The sequence below is a fragment of the Neofelis nebulosa genome, chromosome 14, assembly GCF_028018385.1.
Source record: "Neofelis nebulosa isolate mNeoNeb1 chromosome 14, mNeoNeb1.pri, whole genome shotgun sequence".
Lineage (NCBI taxonomy): Eukaryota > Metazoa > Chordata > Mammalia > Carnivora > Felidae > Neofelis > Neofelis nebulosa.
Genome location: NC_080795.1, coordinates 72,752,504 through 72,767,213, shown reverse-complemented (window position 1 = coordinate 72,767,213; position 14,710 = coordinate 72,752,504). Strand labels below are relative to the sequence as shown.

The 14,710-nt window shown below is 52.2% G+C and overlaps 1 protein-coding gene across 3 annotated transcripts in view; it reads left to right on the top strand.

The window, feature by feature from the left end:
• The window catches only part of ADCY8 (adenylate cyclase 8), a 226,175-nt gene extending 215,777 nt beyond the window's left edge, over positions 1-10,398 (top strand). For all 3 annotated transcript variants that reach the window (XM_058699093.1, XM_058699092.1, XM_058699091.1), the window contains 3 exons: positions 5,398-5,490; positions 6,952-7,066; positions 9,833-10,398. In XM_058699093.1, the coding sequence (XP_058555076.1) occupies positions 5,398-5,490; positions 6,952-7,066; positions 9,833-10,320 (696 nt within the window). In that variant the 3' untranslated portion in view covers positions 10,321-10,398. The remainder of the gene's footprint in view (positions 1-5,397; positions 5,491-6,951; positions 7,067-9,832) is intronic.
• Positions 10,399-14,710: the final 4,312 nt, after the last annotated feature.

Sequence of the window (14,710 nt, the reverse complement as noted above, 5' to 3'; positions counted from 1 at the left end):
ACTTGGTTTGAACTCGCTGGTCTTGTACCCTCTCCAGCTTTACCTCCCACTGTGTGCCACCTGCCCCCCCCCGCCCCCCACCAAGCACCATCCAGCTACTTACAAGCCCTTACACCCACCTGGCTGTTCACCCACTGCCCTTTGTGCCCAGAAGTTATGCCATCGTCACTATACCCTGTCCTCTCTCCCTCAACTCCACGGGCAGCAGAACACGTAACACTCCCTGAACAGTCAATTCCGATATCATCTCTATTTGTGACGCCTCTTCTCATCCCCCTTCTACCCAGCTAAATGTCGTTGCTCTTTTTTCGGTGAAAAACGTATACTCTGGAACCTGCCCTCAGAGAGCCTGAAACCCTTCAGTGTGCAAATGTGCCTCCCCCACCAGCCACCTAGTTGGGGGGCAGAGACCCATCTTATTAATATAAATGTTTACCACGTGTTGCCACAAATGCAAAACAAGCTCAAGACATAACATTCAGTCACTTACCCCTCAACAAAACCCACAGGGGGAGAATTAATTAGCCTTCGTTTTACAAATAAGCAAAACTGAGGCTGAGAGACAGCAAGAGAGCCCAGGCTTTGCCACCACCAGTTGGCCCAGCCAACTATTTCCACCCAGGTCCGCCATACTGTTCGGGTTTTTAACCATTAACTGGCATCTCATGGTTCCAGTTTTGCAGGCAAAAAGGCAACAAGGGCCATTTTGGTTGTCCTAGGGATGGGAATGGGGATCAAGATAAATAAGACAGGGTCCCTTTTTGCTTCGCATGGCTTCCCAGTCTAGGGAGGGACAAGATGATTGGGTCACCTTTACATGGGAAGTAAGTGCACTCATTCAGAGGGCCTTGCATTGTGGAGAGTAGAGGGTGATTCTATGGTAACAGTATCTTTATTCCAGCTCTTTTTGACAGGCCATAAGCTCATAAAGATAGGAATTATATTCTTATGTATCCTTTTAAGTCCTCAGGGGCTGGGGCTGTGCGTAGAACATAAGAGATGTTCGTAACAGATGCTTACCAAGAATTTGCTGATGGGATCAGCCAATCAATTAATTAATTAATGGGGGACAAAAATCGGCAGACAAATAGCAAGGTGAAGAGAAACTAGGGCAATCCAAAACATATCTTCAAATTTAAAAAAAAAAAGTTAAAATAGCTGTATTAAAAATAATCTGACCGAAGGTTGAGCCATCAGGCTTTGTTTTATTTTATTTTATTTTTAAAATTTTTTTTTAATGTTTATTTTTTATTATTTTTGAGACAGAGAGAGACAGAGCATGAACGGGGGAGGGGCAGAGAGAGAGGGAGACACAGAATCGGAAGCAGGCTCCAGGCTCCGAGCCGTCGGCCCAGAGCCCGACGCGGGGCTCGAACTCGCGGACCGCGAGATCGTGACCTGGCTGAAGTCGGACGCTCAACCGACTGAGCCACCCAGGCGCCCCAGTTTTATTTTAAACGCTGTAGCACCCCCCCCCCCATCCCTCCAAAGTGCTCACAAGCAAGTTTTTCAATTGTAATGCGTAAATTTCAACTAAATTTGCATCTCCGTGCCCCAGTTTGTAGACCCCAGGAGTCTTAGGAAAAACAGGCAGCGCCCCTAGTGGTAGTGGCGTGTTTTTGCAGAGGGAGGTTGGGGAGGCTAGGAGAAGGAGGGTGGGGGTGGGATTGGTCCAAGAGCTGGGCTTTAGAGCAGGAGGAGGAGGAGAGGGAGGAGGAGCTGGCAGGGAGGTGAGAGAAGAAAGATAGGAGAGCAGAGCAGAGAAGGAGAAACGGAAAGAAGAGACGGCACAGAGGAGGAGGAAGAGGGAAGAGCATGTGGTCAGCAGGAACATTCTCTGGCTTGCCAACCCCTCGGGCCACCCGCACGTGCCTTCTGTGTCAGGAGAGACCCTCTGCATTCTGCCGTGGCGAAGCTCCAGCCAGATGGATGCCCTGATGCTGACTTTAGTAACAAAATCACCACGGGAACCTGAGCGCCTGCAAAATTCCCTCCGGGCTGGAGGAAAGCAGAACACCGCACGGAGCACATGCGCCAAGACTGGGTTCAAGACTCCTCACCCCAGGGCCCCTGCTTCCTCGAAGGCGGAAGGGCGCTCCCACGTTTCAGCACTCCGTGCGGACTAGTGAATTAATAAAGGGGCTGATTAGGAACCGCGTTATGCCCCCAGACGCTTTTAGCTCTACGGTGGATCGATTTGCTGCATGGACACTAAATGAAAATCATGAAGCCGCTTGCTGCCTTCTGATCCACTTCTGAGAGGAGGCAGCATTGCCTGGGCCTGAAATTGGCCCTTGGCCAGGTACTTCCAAGAGCAGAGAGGAAGAGTCCCCCCTCCCCGCAGAAAGCTGGGGAAATGCAGCTGTACGGAGGCAGAAGGACAGAGGTGGGCCACCAAAGACATGCCTTAGATCCCGAACTAACACTTTAACGGCCGAAGGGATGCTGAGACCAAACCTCAGTGTAGTGTCTGAGGGCAAGTGTCAGACATGATCCCAGGCTGAGGACACTCAGCCTTCCCTGGACGCAGTTTGTGTGATCTCAGCCAGGGCAGAAGAGGGGCTTCACTCAATGGCTCAAGAAACAAAAATAACAAACAAAGGCTGCCTCAGCCGTGAATCAGGCAACACAAACACACACACACGCACGCACACACACCCCAAAGCAAATCTCAAAAGCACCTGCCTGTGTTTCCCTTGTTTCTCTGAAGAATTTCTCTCCAGCTGGAATTTTTCACGTTTTCTTAGCTCCAGAATCATTTTGACAGGATGCCTGTAGCAAGATGCATATGGAAAATCCATCTTCTCTTCTTGGTCTGGCCCACCTGTCTGCCCAGCTCCAGCACGGCATGAGCCCCGAAGGACATCACAGTCTTTAAGGGAAGCAGAGAGTTGGAAAACCAGAAGTTACATTTAGATACCCACCCACGTGGAGGAAGAGGAGGCTAGAACTTAGCCCCGGGAGCCAAGGAGGTTTGAGTTTTGAACCTACCTTTCCTGTGGAGGGAGTGAGACACAGAATCTGGATAGCTTTGAAGATGGGGCTAAGGACTTTCTGAAAGATCAGATGTGGGTTATGATGTTTTTACCCAGAACAACTGGAACAGTGGAGACGCCATTAATCAAGGTGGCAGGTGGGTAGAGAGGACCAAGGGTGTAGCTTTGGGAATGGCAGGTTGACGATGCCTTTGAGGACTGTAACGGGGATGTCACAGCAGTTTTGTGCAGAAGAGTCTGATGGTCAAGGAAGGACACATGCATTGAGGAATCTTGGGCAGAGAGATTGTGTTGAAAGCCCACGAACCATGGTGACAGAAAAAAAGAAGAGGTCTGAGGCCTGAGCCCCGGGGCCCCCAACACTGTGAGATAAGGAAGATAAGAAGGAACTAGCAAAGGACGCTGAGGAGTTGCCAGTGGTGTGGAAGTAAAGCCATGAGTGGGCAGAAACCATGTGGGAGAGGTGTGGCAATCAACCGGGTAAGATCCAGACAGTGGACCAAGTGAGGCCAGACAATGGGAGGGGTTGTCAGAGCAATGTCAGTGTCAAGGTGGTTCTGGGGGATTTAGAAAATGATGGGGGCATCATTTTGTTGGAGGCAGTGAGTAGAGAGAACTCTGCAAATTTTTACAGCAAAAGGAAGGAGACAGGTGGAAAGAAATGGGGTGTCCCGGAAGACTTTTCTCTAAGATGGGAAAAATAACCACAGCCCTCTCCTGACTTCCTTGAACCTACCACACATCTTCCCCAACCTCCAGTCCTCATTCATGTCGTCCCCTCTGTCCGGATGCCCCTCTCAACCCTTTCCGCGCCCCCCCCCAGCCTCCCAGCACCCAAACCCATGCACCCACCACTAAAAGACCCTTCCTCACTCTTTAGAAGTGAAGCTAGAAGTCACTTGCTCAGGGGAGCCTTCCCAGCCCCTCCAGATTTCATCAAAATGCTCCTCTCTCCTTGTTCCTACATCCTGTATGTTTCCATCATGTGCTTTACTAGAATTGAGGCAGGGCACCTTTTGTGTGATGGTTTATTTAACATGTCACACACACACACACACACCCTGCCTGGGCTGTCAGCCCTCGGATGGCTGGGACCTCCTGTCCTATTCATGAGACGTTGCAGAAGCTCAGTGGATACTTCCTGTATTAGTTTACTACCGCTGCTGTAACAAACCACCGCAAATTTAGTGACTCAAGACAACAGAAATTTACGATGTTACAGTTTGGAGGTCAGAAGCCCAAAATGGATGTCACAGGGTTAAATCAAGGTGTCAGCGCGGCTGTGTTCCTTCTGGAGGCTGTAGGGGAAACTCTGTTTCATTCTGGCTACTAAAGGCCACCTGCATTTCTTGGCTGGTGGCTCCTTCCCCCGTCTTTAGAGCCCGTGGTCACCCTGCTGTGACTTCCGCTCCTGCCTGATATCACATTGCCTTCTCCAACTTTCCCGCCTCCTCCTTTCACTTATGAGGACGTTTGCGATTACTTGCAACGCACCCAGCTAGTCTAGGGAATCTCCCCACCTCAGGATCGTTAACTTCATCCCATCTGCAAAGTCCTTTCTGCTCTGGAAGGTAAGATACCCACGGGTTCCAAGAATTAGGACCTGGACATCTTCTGCAGGCAGTGGAATGGGAAGCCACAGGAAGGTTTTGCACAGATTGGGGACATGATCTGACTTTCCCCCGAATGGGACCACTCTGGCTGCCATGCGGGGGGTGAGGGGGGGTGAGGCAGAGAGCAAGCAGGTACATTATTCTGATACAACCACCGGGTGGAAGCCAACAGTGGCTCAGGCCAGGATGCTGACAGACAAGAGTTAAGACTCCAAATCCATGTGGAAGGTGTAGCCAAAATTTGTTGATGCTCTGGGGAACAGTTGGGATTTCTTCTTTGAAGTAATAAAGTAAGCATTCGTTTCAAAGATTCATCGAGGGGCACCTGGGTGGCTCAGTCGGTTGAGCATCCGACTTCGGCTCAGGTCACGATCTCACGGACCGTGAGTTCGAGCCCCGCGTCGGGCTCTGGGCTGATGGCTCAGAGCCTGGAGCCTGCTTCCAGTTCTGTGTCTCCCTCTCTCTCTGCCCCTCCCCCGTTCATGCTCTGTCTCTCTGTCTCAAAAATAAATAAACGTTAAAAAAAAAAAATTAAAAAAAAAAAAAAAAGATTCATTGAAACCGATCTACTCCTTAAAGGGTGTCTGGTCACACCCATCCCGGCACCTGCCACCTGCCGGGTGCTCAGTAAACATGTTGATTGCCCAAATGCATGATCCACAGGGAGAAAGGTAGCGTCCTCAAGGCAGAGGCCGTCCTTTGCGTGAGCCGGGAGCCTGTTTCGGGAAGCCCCTGTCTTCTGGAAGAATAAACACCAGAGCTAACGTGGTTGCTTGGATCTATTTCAGCTGCTAGGCGAAGACCGGTTTCAGGACATTGAAAAGATTAAGACCATCGGCAGCACCTACATGGCCGTGTCGGGCCTGTCACCTGAAAAACAGGTAAAGGAACACCTTGCATTCAGCTGCACCATATGGCAGGGGCCTCACTCTTGTCGGGTCGCTGAAGACAGAGAGGCCATCGTCACCAGGCTGTCTGGGGACCGGTAGGGAGGAAATCTGACGCACTGGATATTCTAGTCGTGCGACGTACATTTGCTCCCGAGGGAATGAGGGTCTGCTGGATGAAATGATGCCTCTACGGCCCAGAAACCTCTAGGCTCCATTCTGAACATCATTGTTGACTTGATGGACAAAATACCCTGGCCGAGAAATACCCTGATTATGATTTAATTGTGAGTGTCACCAAATCCCCAATACCAGCCTGTTTTCTTGTTCTTACTTGTGTAAGTAGGACGTAAGAACGATAATAGCTCCTGTTCTCTTGAGGGCCCTGTGCCGGGCACCAGCCTTAAGTGAGAACACTAACACTTACCTTGCAGCGTTAGTGGACGCAACATCATTATGCTGTCTACACCCAGTAGGTGCTCAATAAATGCTACGTGCATATGAGTCTAAGTTCCTGGGAAGAAGGAATCCTCATTCCTTCTTCTCATCCTCCCTTTGTTTACTTTCCAGCTAAACACCTAGAAACATTCCAAGAGTAACTATCTGGGAAGAAAACCCTACTAGTAATCGGTTACCTGTGCGTGGCACTTGAGAGCAGGGGTCCACAAAGTACATCCTGCCTGCCAAACCTGACCTATCATCTGTTTCTGTAAATACAATTTTATTGGAACGCAACCACACACACACACACACGCACACACGCACGCACACACATTACATATATTTTCTCTTCGGCTCCTTTCAAGCTAAAATGGCAGTTCTGAGTGTCCCTGAGGAGGCCCAAAACGTTTGCTCTCTAATCCATTACTGAAACTACTTGCCAACCTCTGCTCTGGAGGGGTACCAAGTTCTTTCGCATACACAATCTCCTTCAATCCCCGGGAGGTAGGGAGGTAGGCGGGGCAAGGATGCTGATCCCCATCTTCTAGGTGAGGAGACGGAGGTTCAGAGAGGCACAGAGGCTTACTCCGCACCCCCCTCAAGGTCCGTGACCAAATGTCGAAGCAAATGTGAAACATCCCTTGAACAGACAGTGTGAGTACTTGAAAGGAAGTACACGTTTCCTAGATGGAAACACGACACGTGCAAACATAAACACGCGCACGCGCGCCAGTGAGCACAGTCAGGAATTCATAGTGTGGCCGCCTGAATACACAAGTGTCGACGTGGGGAAAGGAATCTGATAAGCCGCACACATTACACTGAGTTAAGCAAATCTCCTGCCATCCTGTGTTCGGGGACACTGCCGACGGGGGTGTTCGGGGGCTCCCACACCTGGCCGTCTTCATCCCAGGGATGCGCAGGTGGGTTGGGACGTAGAGCGGGGCTCCCCTCTGCTGCAGAAAGGTCCACGTTCACCACAGTGAGTGAGTTCTCCTCTCACTTGTGCTCCAGCAATGTGAAGACAAGTGGGGACATCTGTGTGCCCTGGCCGACTTCTCCCTCGCCCTGACCGAAAGCATACAGGAGATCAACAAACATTCCTTCAACAATTTCGAACTCCGGATTGGTGAGTAGCAGCTGGAGGTGTGGCCCCCTCCCCCCCCCACCCAGCTCCCTGGCCTGGCTCCATCAGACCCCTCCCCTGCTCCCTGCCCCATGCCCTGGGCACCCTGGGCCATGGGGAGCTTTCTCCTACAACACGCAGCAGGCTTAGTGTGACCTTGCCAAGGACAGGGACAGGGACAGCGTCAGCTCAGGCCTGTCTAGGCTTCCTCTTGCTCTGGGTGCTGGAAGCCAGGGAAGCCTGCTGGCCTGGGTGCAGACATACACAGCAGGCCCTACACCATAGCCACCTTTCCTCCAGCTCACTTGTACAGTGCCCCACCCGCACAACACCCTGCTGAGGGAGGGAGCTGAGTCATCTCTCATTCACTCTGTCCCATGTCCTTGGTCAGTGTGTTGGTCTCCAGTCCTTCTGGATATGCCTTAAAGCAAAAGCAGGATTGCACTCCCAAAGATGTCAGATACTGTGGTGTGCAGGGACGGCAGAGAGGCTCCTAGCTCCTCACTTGGCCACACAGCTCGCCCTTCCTTGCGCTCAGAGACCCCCTCGTGCAGCGCAGCAATGCAACAGAAACCACAGCCCGGTGAATAGTGACCCTTTATACTTTGTATAACTCGCCAACTTTTTTGGCATCTCTGCTGCTTCTCGAAGGCCCCCCTACAGCATGGTCTGAAAGCCGTAAACTCAGGCCCAGGCCCAGAGAAGGGGGGTGATAGCTTCCGATCACACAGCCAAGCGGACACCCTGGAGGCAGCCCCAGGACTTCCGGACAGACCGGGGACGTTCTGGCTGCCGGGCTGCAGCCTAAGACAGCCTTTGCCACAGTCTTCGCATTTTACATCTCCTCTGGCCTTCATGCCGTTTTGCTTACTTGGCTCTCCCTCAACAGCTTTCAAGAAAAAAACAGTCAAGAAATACCAGTATCTGACTTCTCAGATCTTTGTTCATATATAAAAGCTCTATTTTATGTTTTTGGTCTATGGATGGGATGTTCAAGGCTTGTTCCCGCATCTTCCACTGACCCTACGTGTCCTTGCTGAAATCCTTGACCACACGACGGAACCAGGACTGAAAACCAGAACTTTAACCCTGAACAAAGGCGGGAGATGCCGCTGGGGTCAGGGCCGACCCTTGGTGTGAAATATAGACCAGAGGTTAGAAGATTATTTTCCCCATTTCACGGGGCACCTCTGTTTGTGTCTGGGGTCAGCTGTGGCCACCTCTGTGAAGTTGGGCCAATCATTCCAGCCCTCTGAAGGTCAGTTTCCTCGTGTGCAAGCTGGGCGTGATATTATTACCCCCACCCCTGCCTGCCTCGTAGCAGTAACGAGGGATCAGATGGGGTGACGCCTGTGAGGGGCTCCGCAAGGCATGGAGGGAGCCCCATCACTGTGATGCCCACACATTCTGTAGGGTCTGCTTCTCTGATTTCTGTTTATTTTGTATGGGGTGGGGAGGGGTTGTACTGCCCTCTGCCTAGAATGATCTAACCCAGACATCTGCATGGCTTGTCCCACCACATTCTTCAGATGGCTGCTCAGAAAAGCCCTTCCCTAGCCACCTTCCTCCAAAATGCCCCCTCCCACCTCTCTCTTCCTTTAACCTGACCGGGTTTTCGTTCTAGCCTCTATTATTCATTGATACCATATTACTTGTTTTGATATTTCCTTCTCTCCAGGTGAAGTTAAGCCCCATGAGGGTTGGGGCTCTCGTCTCTTTTCTTTCCCACCCATTGCCCCGGTGCCTGGAACAGCGCTGGTACCTAGCAGGTGTCTAGTCAATTTAGTAGAATACACGAGAAATTCAAAGTCCAATAGAAGGAGACCTACGTGCTCACCAACGTGTTTGGTGAAATGCAATTATTCCTGGCAGAGAAGTCTATGTCTCGTAAAAGAGGAGGTGTCGGAGATGTCTTAAAAGGCATTTGCCAAATAAGATGTGGGGGTTGGGCAGAAATGATCGTCCAAGCAGAAAGAAAGGCAGGGACAAAGGCACAGAGGTGGGCGATGGCCGGCAGGTGAGGGGGGACACTCTAGCGGGTCAGTGTGGACACAAAGGTGAAGGAGAGGGTGGCGGTGAAGGAGGCTGACAAAGCAGGACGAGGCAGATTCGAGAAGCCCTTGGCTGTGATCCCAAGGGGCCTGGGCTTCATCCTACAGGCAAAAGGGGCCGTGGCAGGTGTTGAAGCGGTTGGAACTTGGCCAGATGCGCACCAGCCAGAGCCCTCTTGTTGTGGTGGCAGGAGTGGGGGCTGGTGTGCTGGAGGACAAGGGAGGAGGCAGGGAGGCCCGTTGGGAGGCTTGTGCCACAGACCAAGGGAATGATGCTCAGGCCCTGGACTAAAACAGAGAAGGCAAAGGTCTACCCAGGCTCTCAGAGTACTGCAACAGCGGAGGCTGGAGGAGACCCCAGCGTCCTGACTCGTGGCACAGTGCTCCGTCCGTCCCACGGGCTACATCAGCATCCTGGTGAAAATTATCCTAATTTGCTCGGGAGCAGTCCCTGGTAGTCAGGAACCATGCCGAGGCTTTCCTCCCGTTATCTCATTCCAGCTTCCTTCTACTCTGCACGTGGGAAAAGTGAGGTCCACCCAGGCTAAGTAACTGACCCAGGCCGCTCACCCAGTGAGCGGCCGAGGCGGGATCTGGGCCCCACAGTTTATCCACAGAGACCATACCTTCCCTGCTCACTGTCCCAGGCGGGGGTGCAGCCACCTTAGTGATGTCCCTCTTCTCTTCTCTTACCTCTCGCTCCTTTGGTCGCTCGCAGGCATCAGTCACGGCTCCGTGGTAGCTGGGGTCATCGGCGCTAAGAAGCCACAATATGACATTTGGGGCAAAACTGTGAACCTGGCGAGCCGAATGGACAGCACAGGGGTCAGCGGCAGGATCCAAGTCCCCGAGGAGACCTATCTCATCCTGAAGGACCAGGGCTTTGCCTTCGACTACCGAGGGGAGATCTACGTGAAGGGCATCAGTGAGCAGGAAGGAAAAATCAAAACGTACTTTCTCCTGGGAAGAGTCCAACCCAACCCGTTCATCCTGCCCCCGAGAAGACTGCCCGGGCAGTACTCACTGGCCGCGGTCGTCCTGGGCCTTGTCCAGTCCCTCAACAGGCAAAGGCAGAAGCAGTTGCTCAATGAGAACATCAACACAGGGATCATCAAGGGCCACTACAACCGGCGGACTTTGCTGACAGCCAGTGGGCCAGAGCCCGGGGCCCAGGCTGAGGGCGCCGACAAGTCCGACTTGCCATGAAAGCATTTTCTTTGTGTTTCCTTTTTTTGTATTTCTTTTATATATAAAATAAATATACTAATAAAAAGGTTTAATTTTTTTTAGAACAAGGATGGTTTCGTTGGTCTTGGGATACACTAGACTGAAGACAGGATTTGAGCTTCTCCTCAAATCAGAGACATTTATCGATCACCTCGTATGCACGAGGTCCTTTGGGAAGCGCAGATAAATAAGACCTGCTCCCTTGACCTTGAAAGGCTCACAACTGAGTATGAAAGAGGGACGTGTAAGCAGACACTCGACACAAGGGCCCCTTATTACTTTGTCATGTTTTTTTTTTATTGGGGAGAGAGAGAGAGCGTTACGTGGGAGAGGGGCAGAGAGAGAGGGGAACAGAGGATCCAAAGCAGGGTCTACCCAGCCAGGCTGACGCCAGCGAGACCACCGTGGGGCTCGAACTCACAAACCGCGCGATCATGACCTGCGCTGAAGTTGGACGCTCAACCGACTGAGCCACCCAGGCGCCCCTGTCGAGCTCTTGTCACGCGCAGGACCCGGTGCCAGACCCTTTACGTAATGACCTCACGCGACCCTCACAGTACTGTGTGCATGCCCTCAGCCAGCGTGTGTTGAGCTGTGCCCGTACTTTCCTAAGCTCCAGAGAAATCCTGGCAAAAGTCTGGCCCTCGCAGAACTAGCAGTCAGCGTGGGGATAATCCATAACGTTCCCTAAACCAATACATAAGTAATCTACTTCCAGATAGGGGTAGATGCCGTAGAGAAAATTGGGGAGGACAATTGGGATAGAGAATTGGAGGTCAGGGATGCCGTGTAACTGGGATCTACAAGGAAGGCCTCTTTGAGGACTTCCTGTTGAAGATTAGCCCTAAACAATGAGAACCAAGCACCCTGGGAGGAGAGTGGCCCCATGGGAAGGAATGGCAAGGGCAAAGGCCCCGAGGTGGGATCAAACCCACGTGATCTGTTGGAGGACCAGCTCCAAAGGCAGTGGGTGGGGAAGCTGTTGCAGGCAGGTTCACTCTCCCCCGGCAAGACTGCCTCCTGAGATCTTCTCCTGTGACCACAAAGACTACCAGCAAAGTTTCACGCAGATGAGAAAGCTCAGAAAAGTAAAGGATTTTCCCCAGACCGTATAATTAGTTGTAGAACCGGGATCAGAACCATATGGGTCAGCCAAGGCTGACCGGTATTGAGAATCACTCCCATGTTAGTGGCTAAAACACGATGAGATTTCTGTCATTCATGTCCTATGGGGCGTGGGGTGGAGGGCGGTGGGGGCTCCATACAATGATGTCAGGGCTTAACTTCCTTCCTCTCAGGACGTAGAGCTTTCTGCTTGATCCTCTGTGTCCAGCCTGCTGAGGAGAAGACAGGAAGGAAGGAGCGTCACTCAGAAGATCTTAGGTACCTGGCCTGGAAGTGGCACATTAGTGCCATCAGCAGCCCGAGCTCCGTCACTGGCCCCCCTCACTCCAGGGGAAGTTAGGGAATGGGGTCTCCCTGTGTTCACTACTAAGAGTAAAATGAAACACAGCGAGGAGCATAATCTCTTTCGTAAGAATCGACACTCGTCTAAGTCCATCTTTGCCAACGTGGAGCTGCTCTGGTAAGTTCTGTGTTGGAGGAACGTACAAGGTTTAAGCAATGGAAGGAGAAGGATGAAATCCCGACCATTCTCTAAACTCTTGCGCTCTTAACAACAGCCATTTAGAAGAAATGTACCTCCAGCGGACATGCTTTCAAGGAAGTACCTACCCAGAATATTTCAGGTGAGACCCCCTCCCCAGGTAGGAGAGAGACTACGGTCTCCAGAGAAGCACAACACGCAGAGGTGGGGGGCCCTTGAACTTTGAGCCATGTGGGTAATGGCCTTTGCTCTCAGAAACTATACACCTACCAGAGAACTACCTGAGGTCCCAACGGAATGAGAAGACAGCATCAGGTGAACTGTAAAGTCCTTCTGATGCCAGGGTTCATCATTATCTTCACAGACGCAGAGGAAGCCTCCTGGTTTATTCAGGCGAGCTGCTGAGGACACTGAAACAAAGTAAAGCCCAGGGGGTGCTGAGACTTGGAGCCGCAGAGAAGAGGAGGGAAGCTGGGGGTCTGGGGCTGCGGCAAACATCCCGGCAAAGAGGCCGGCCTCAGCGACGGCAGTCAGGCTGTGACAGCACTGTCTCCCAAAGACAGAGAAGACTTGATGCGGGCCATCAAGCTTTGGTCTGATCCGGAGGGCAGGATCCTTCTAGATTCTATGGGCGGCATGCAGCAGACAGGCCACGGTGAGATGGATCCAGTCCCAGGGAAAGAGTTTACCCAGCACAGATGTTGTCCCCAAGCTCTGAGCTAGGACTCAGGACCCAGTCCCTGGACTAGAAGAATGTCATCCTAAACAAGATAACTGGGCAGGAACCAAAGGAGGAGGCATGAAGCCAGACCCAGGCTCCTGGATGCTGCCACTTCGGGGGTGAAGCTTCACCCAGAACCTGTCGCTGACTCAGTGATGACGAGCCCTAAAGTGAAACAGGCTTCACGGAGGGGACAGGGGGGATGGGACACGTGGCTTCCTTCAGGGCTCCATTAAACAGAGGAGCAGAGGCACCTGGGTGGCTCAGTGGGCGAGGTGTCTAACTCTTGGTTTCGGCTCAGGTCATGATCTCATGGTTTGTGGGTTCGATCCCTGAGTCGGGCTCTGTGCTGACCGTGCAGAACCTGCTTGGGATTCTTTCTTTCTCCCTCTTTCTCTGCCCCTCCCCCACTTGTACATGTATGCTCTCTCTCTCTCTCTCTCTCTCCAAATAAATAAAAACCTGAAAATAAATAAACAAACAGAGGAGCAAGGAGGCCCAATGGTGCCAAGAATCCTCAGTGAATTATCAAGAACCCTACCCAGGGGACATCTGAACTCTGCTCCAATTTTTTCTGGCCCCAAAGCGTTGGGTCCCTGCCCCTGGGTCAGCCCATTCCGTGGCCCCAGCGGGTCTGCAGAGACAGAACCGGGAGACTGGCCCGTGGTTGACGTAGCTGAGAGGCACACCTCTTCTCGGGCCTTGTGCAAGGCTGGAGGGGGTGGTGAAGAAAGACAGTCTTCTTGAAATGAGAGAGCTGTTTTCTGTTTGCCTACTTTTTTGGTCTGTTCATCTCATTTACGAAAAGAACTTCCAATGTCAAGTGATTTCTGAGAACCTGCTCTTAACTCCGAAACAAACCTGGCATCCTGTTCCAGCCAGGGGCTCCAACCTCATGTTTCTCCCCCCCACTGATTTCTGCTTGTGAAATTTTGGATTTGATCTTAGGAATGCCAAGTGTAAAAACTCTGGCCAAGGAAACAGTGCCCCAAATGGTGAAATACAAAGAGAAACACAGAACAGGGCCTGGCTTAGTCTACAGACGTTCAGGCCCGCTAGACGGGCTTTCTCAACAGCTGTGTATTCTGGACAGTGATGACATCTTTTGTCGCGCCCCCCCCCCCCAACTGCGTTTATCAGCCTGTGTGGGTGATGCACGCCTTCCCCAGAGATGAACACAACCCCTCTTAGGGAAGATGTAAGTTATTCTTCCAAGGGCTGGGTCTGAGCCCCGGCTGCCTCGCATTCTGCCCTCCCGTAAAGTCAGGCGGATCACCTGAAGGTCAGAAATGCCCCCCACCAGTTCCTCTGCCTCCCTCCTTCAGTTGGAAGTGACTACTGTGCTGTCATCACCATTTCACAGACGAGGAAGCTGAGACGCAGAGCTCCTGAGCGACTCACGCTGTCTTAGACCCAGCAAATAGTGGCAGTAGGATTCAAACCCAGGAGCTCTCGTTCCAGAGTCCTGCCCTTAAGCACCACTGCCTAGCCCTGTGGTGGGCGAATGATATTCATTAAATGAAAGTTGAAAGTGGGAGCAGACTCCCTGGCGGGCAGAGAAGATGGACGAGCCAGGGCAGAATTCTGGAACAGCAGTCGGCGGGGGGGGGGGGGGGTGGGGGGGAGGGGGGGACAACTCAGCACCACTCGCCCGGACCCTCGACAGCCTTCCCTTCCACCCCAGGAGGTCAGACAGCCTCTGATTCTCTTTGCGGGTTGTGATGTGGAGACGGTCGGGGACAGGACGTACTGGGCTGAGAGTCCTGAGGGCAGTTCCTTGAGGTACACAGGCCGTGGTTTGAATCCCGTCCCCCCACCACTTGTCAGTGGTTTGATGTTGGGCCAGTAGCGTAAGTCGTGCCCCCCAGGTTCTTCCCCTGCCCCACGAGGATGGCAACGGAAGCCGCTGCGATTTGGAAATTTTGAAGCTTTCAGATCTGAGAAACATGGTTAAAATATCATACACTAGGAAACACCCCAAAGGTGTCCGCGGCACTGCTCAGTAATTAAACTCGCTCGTAATGTAACGACACACAAAGCAG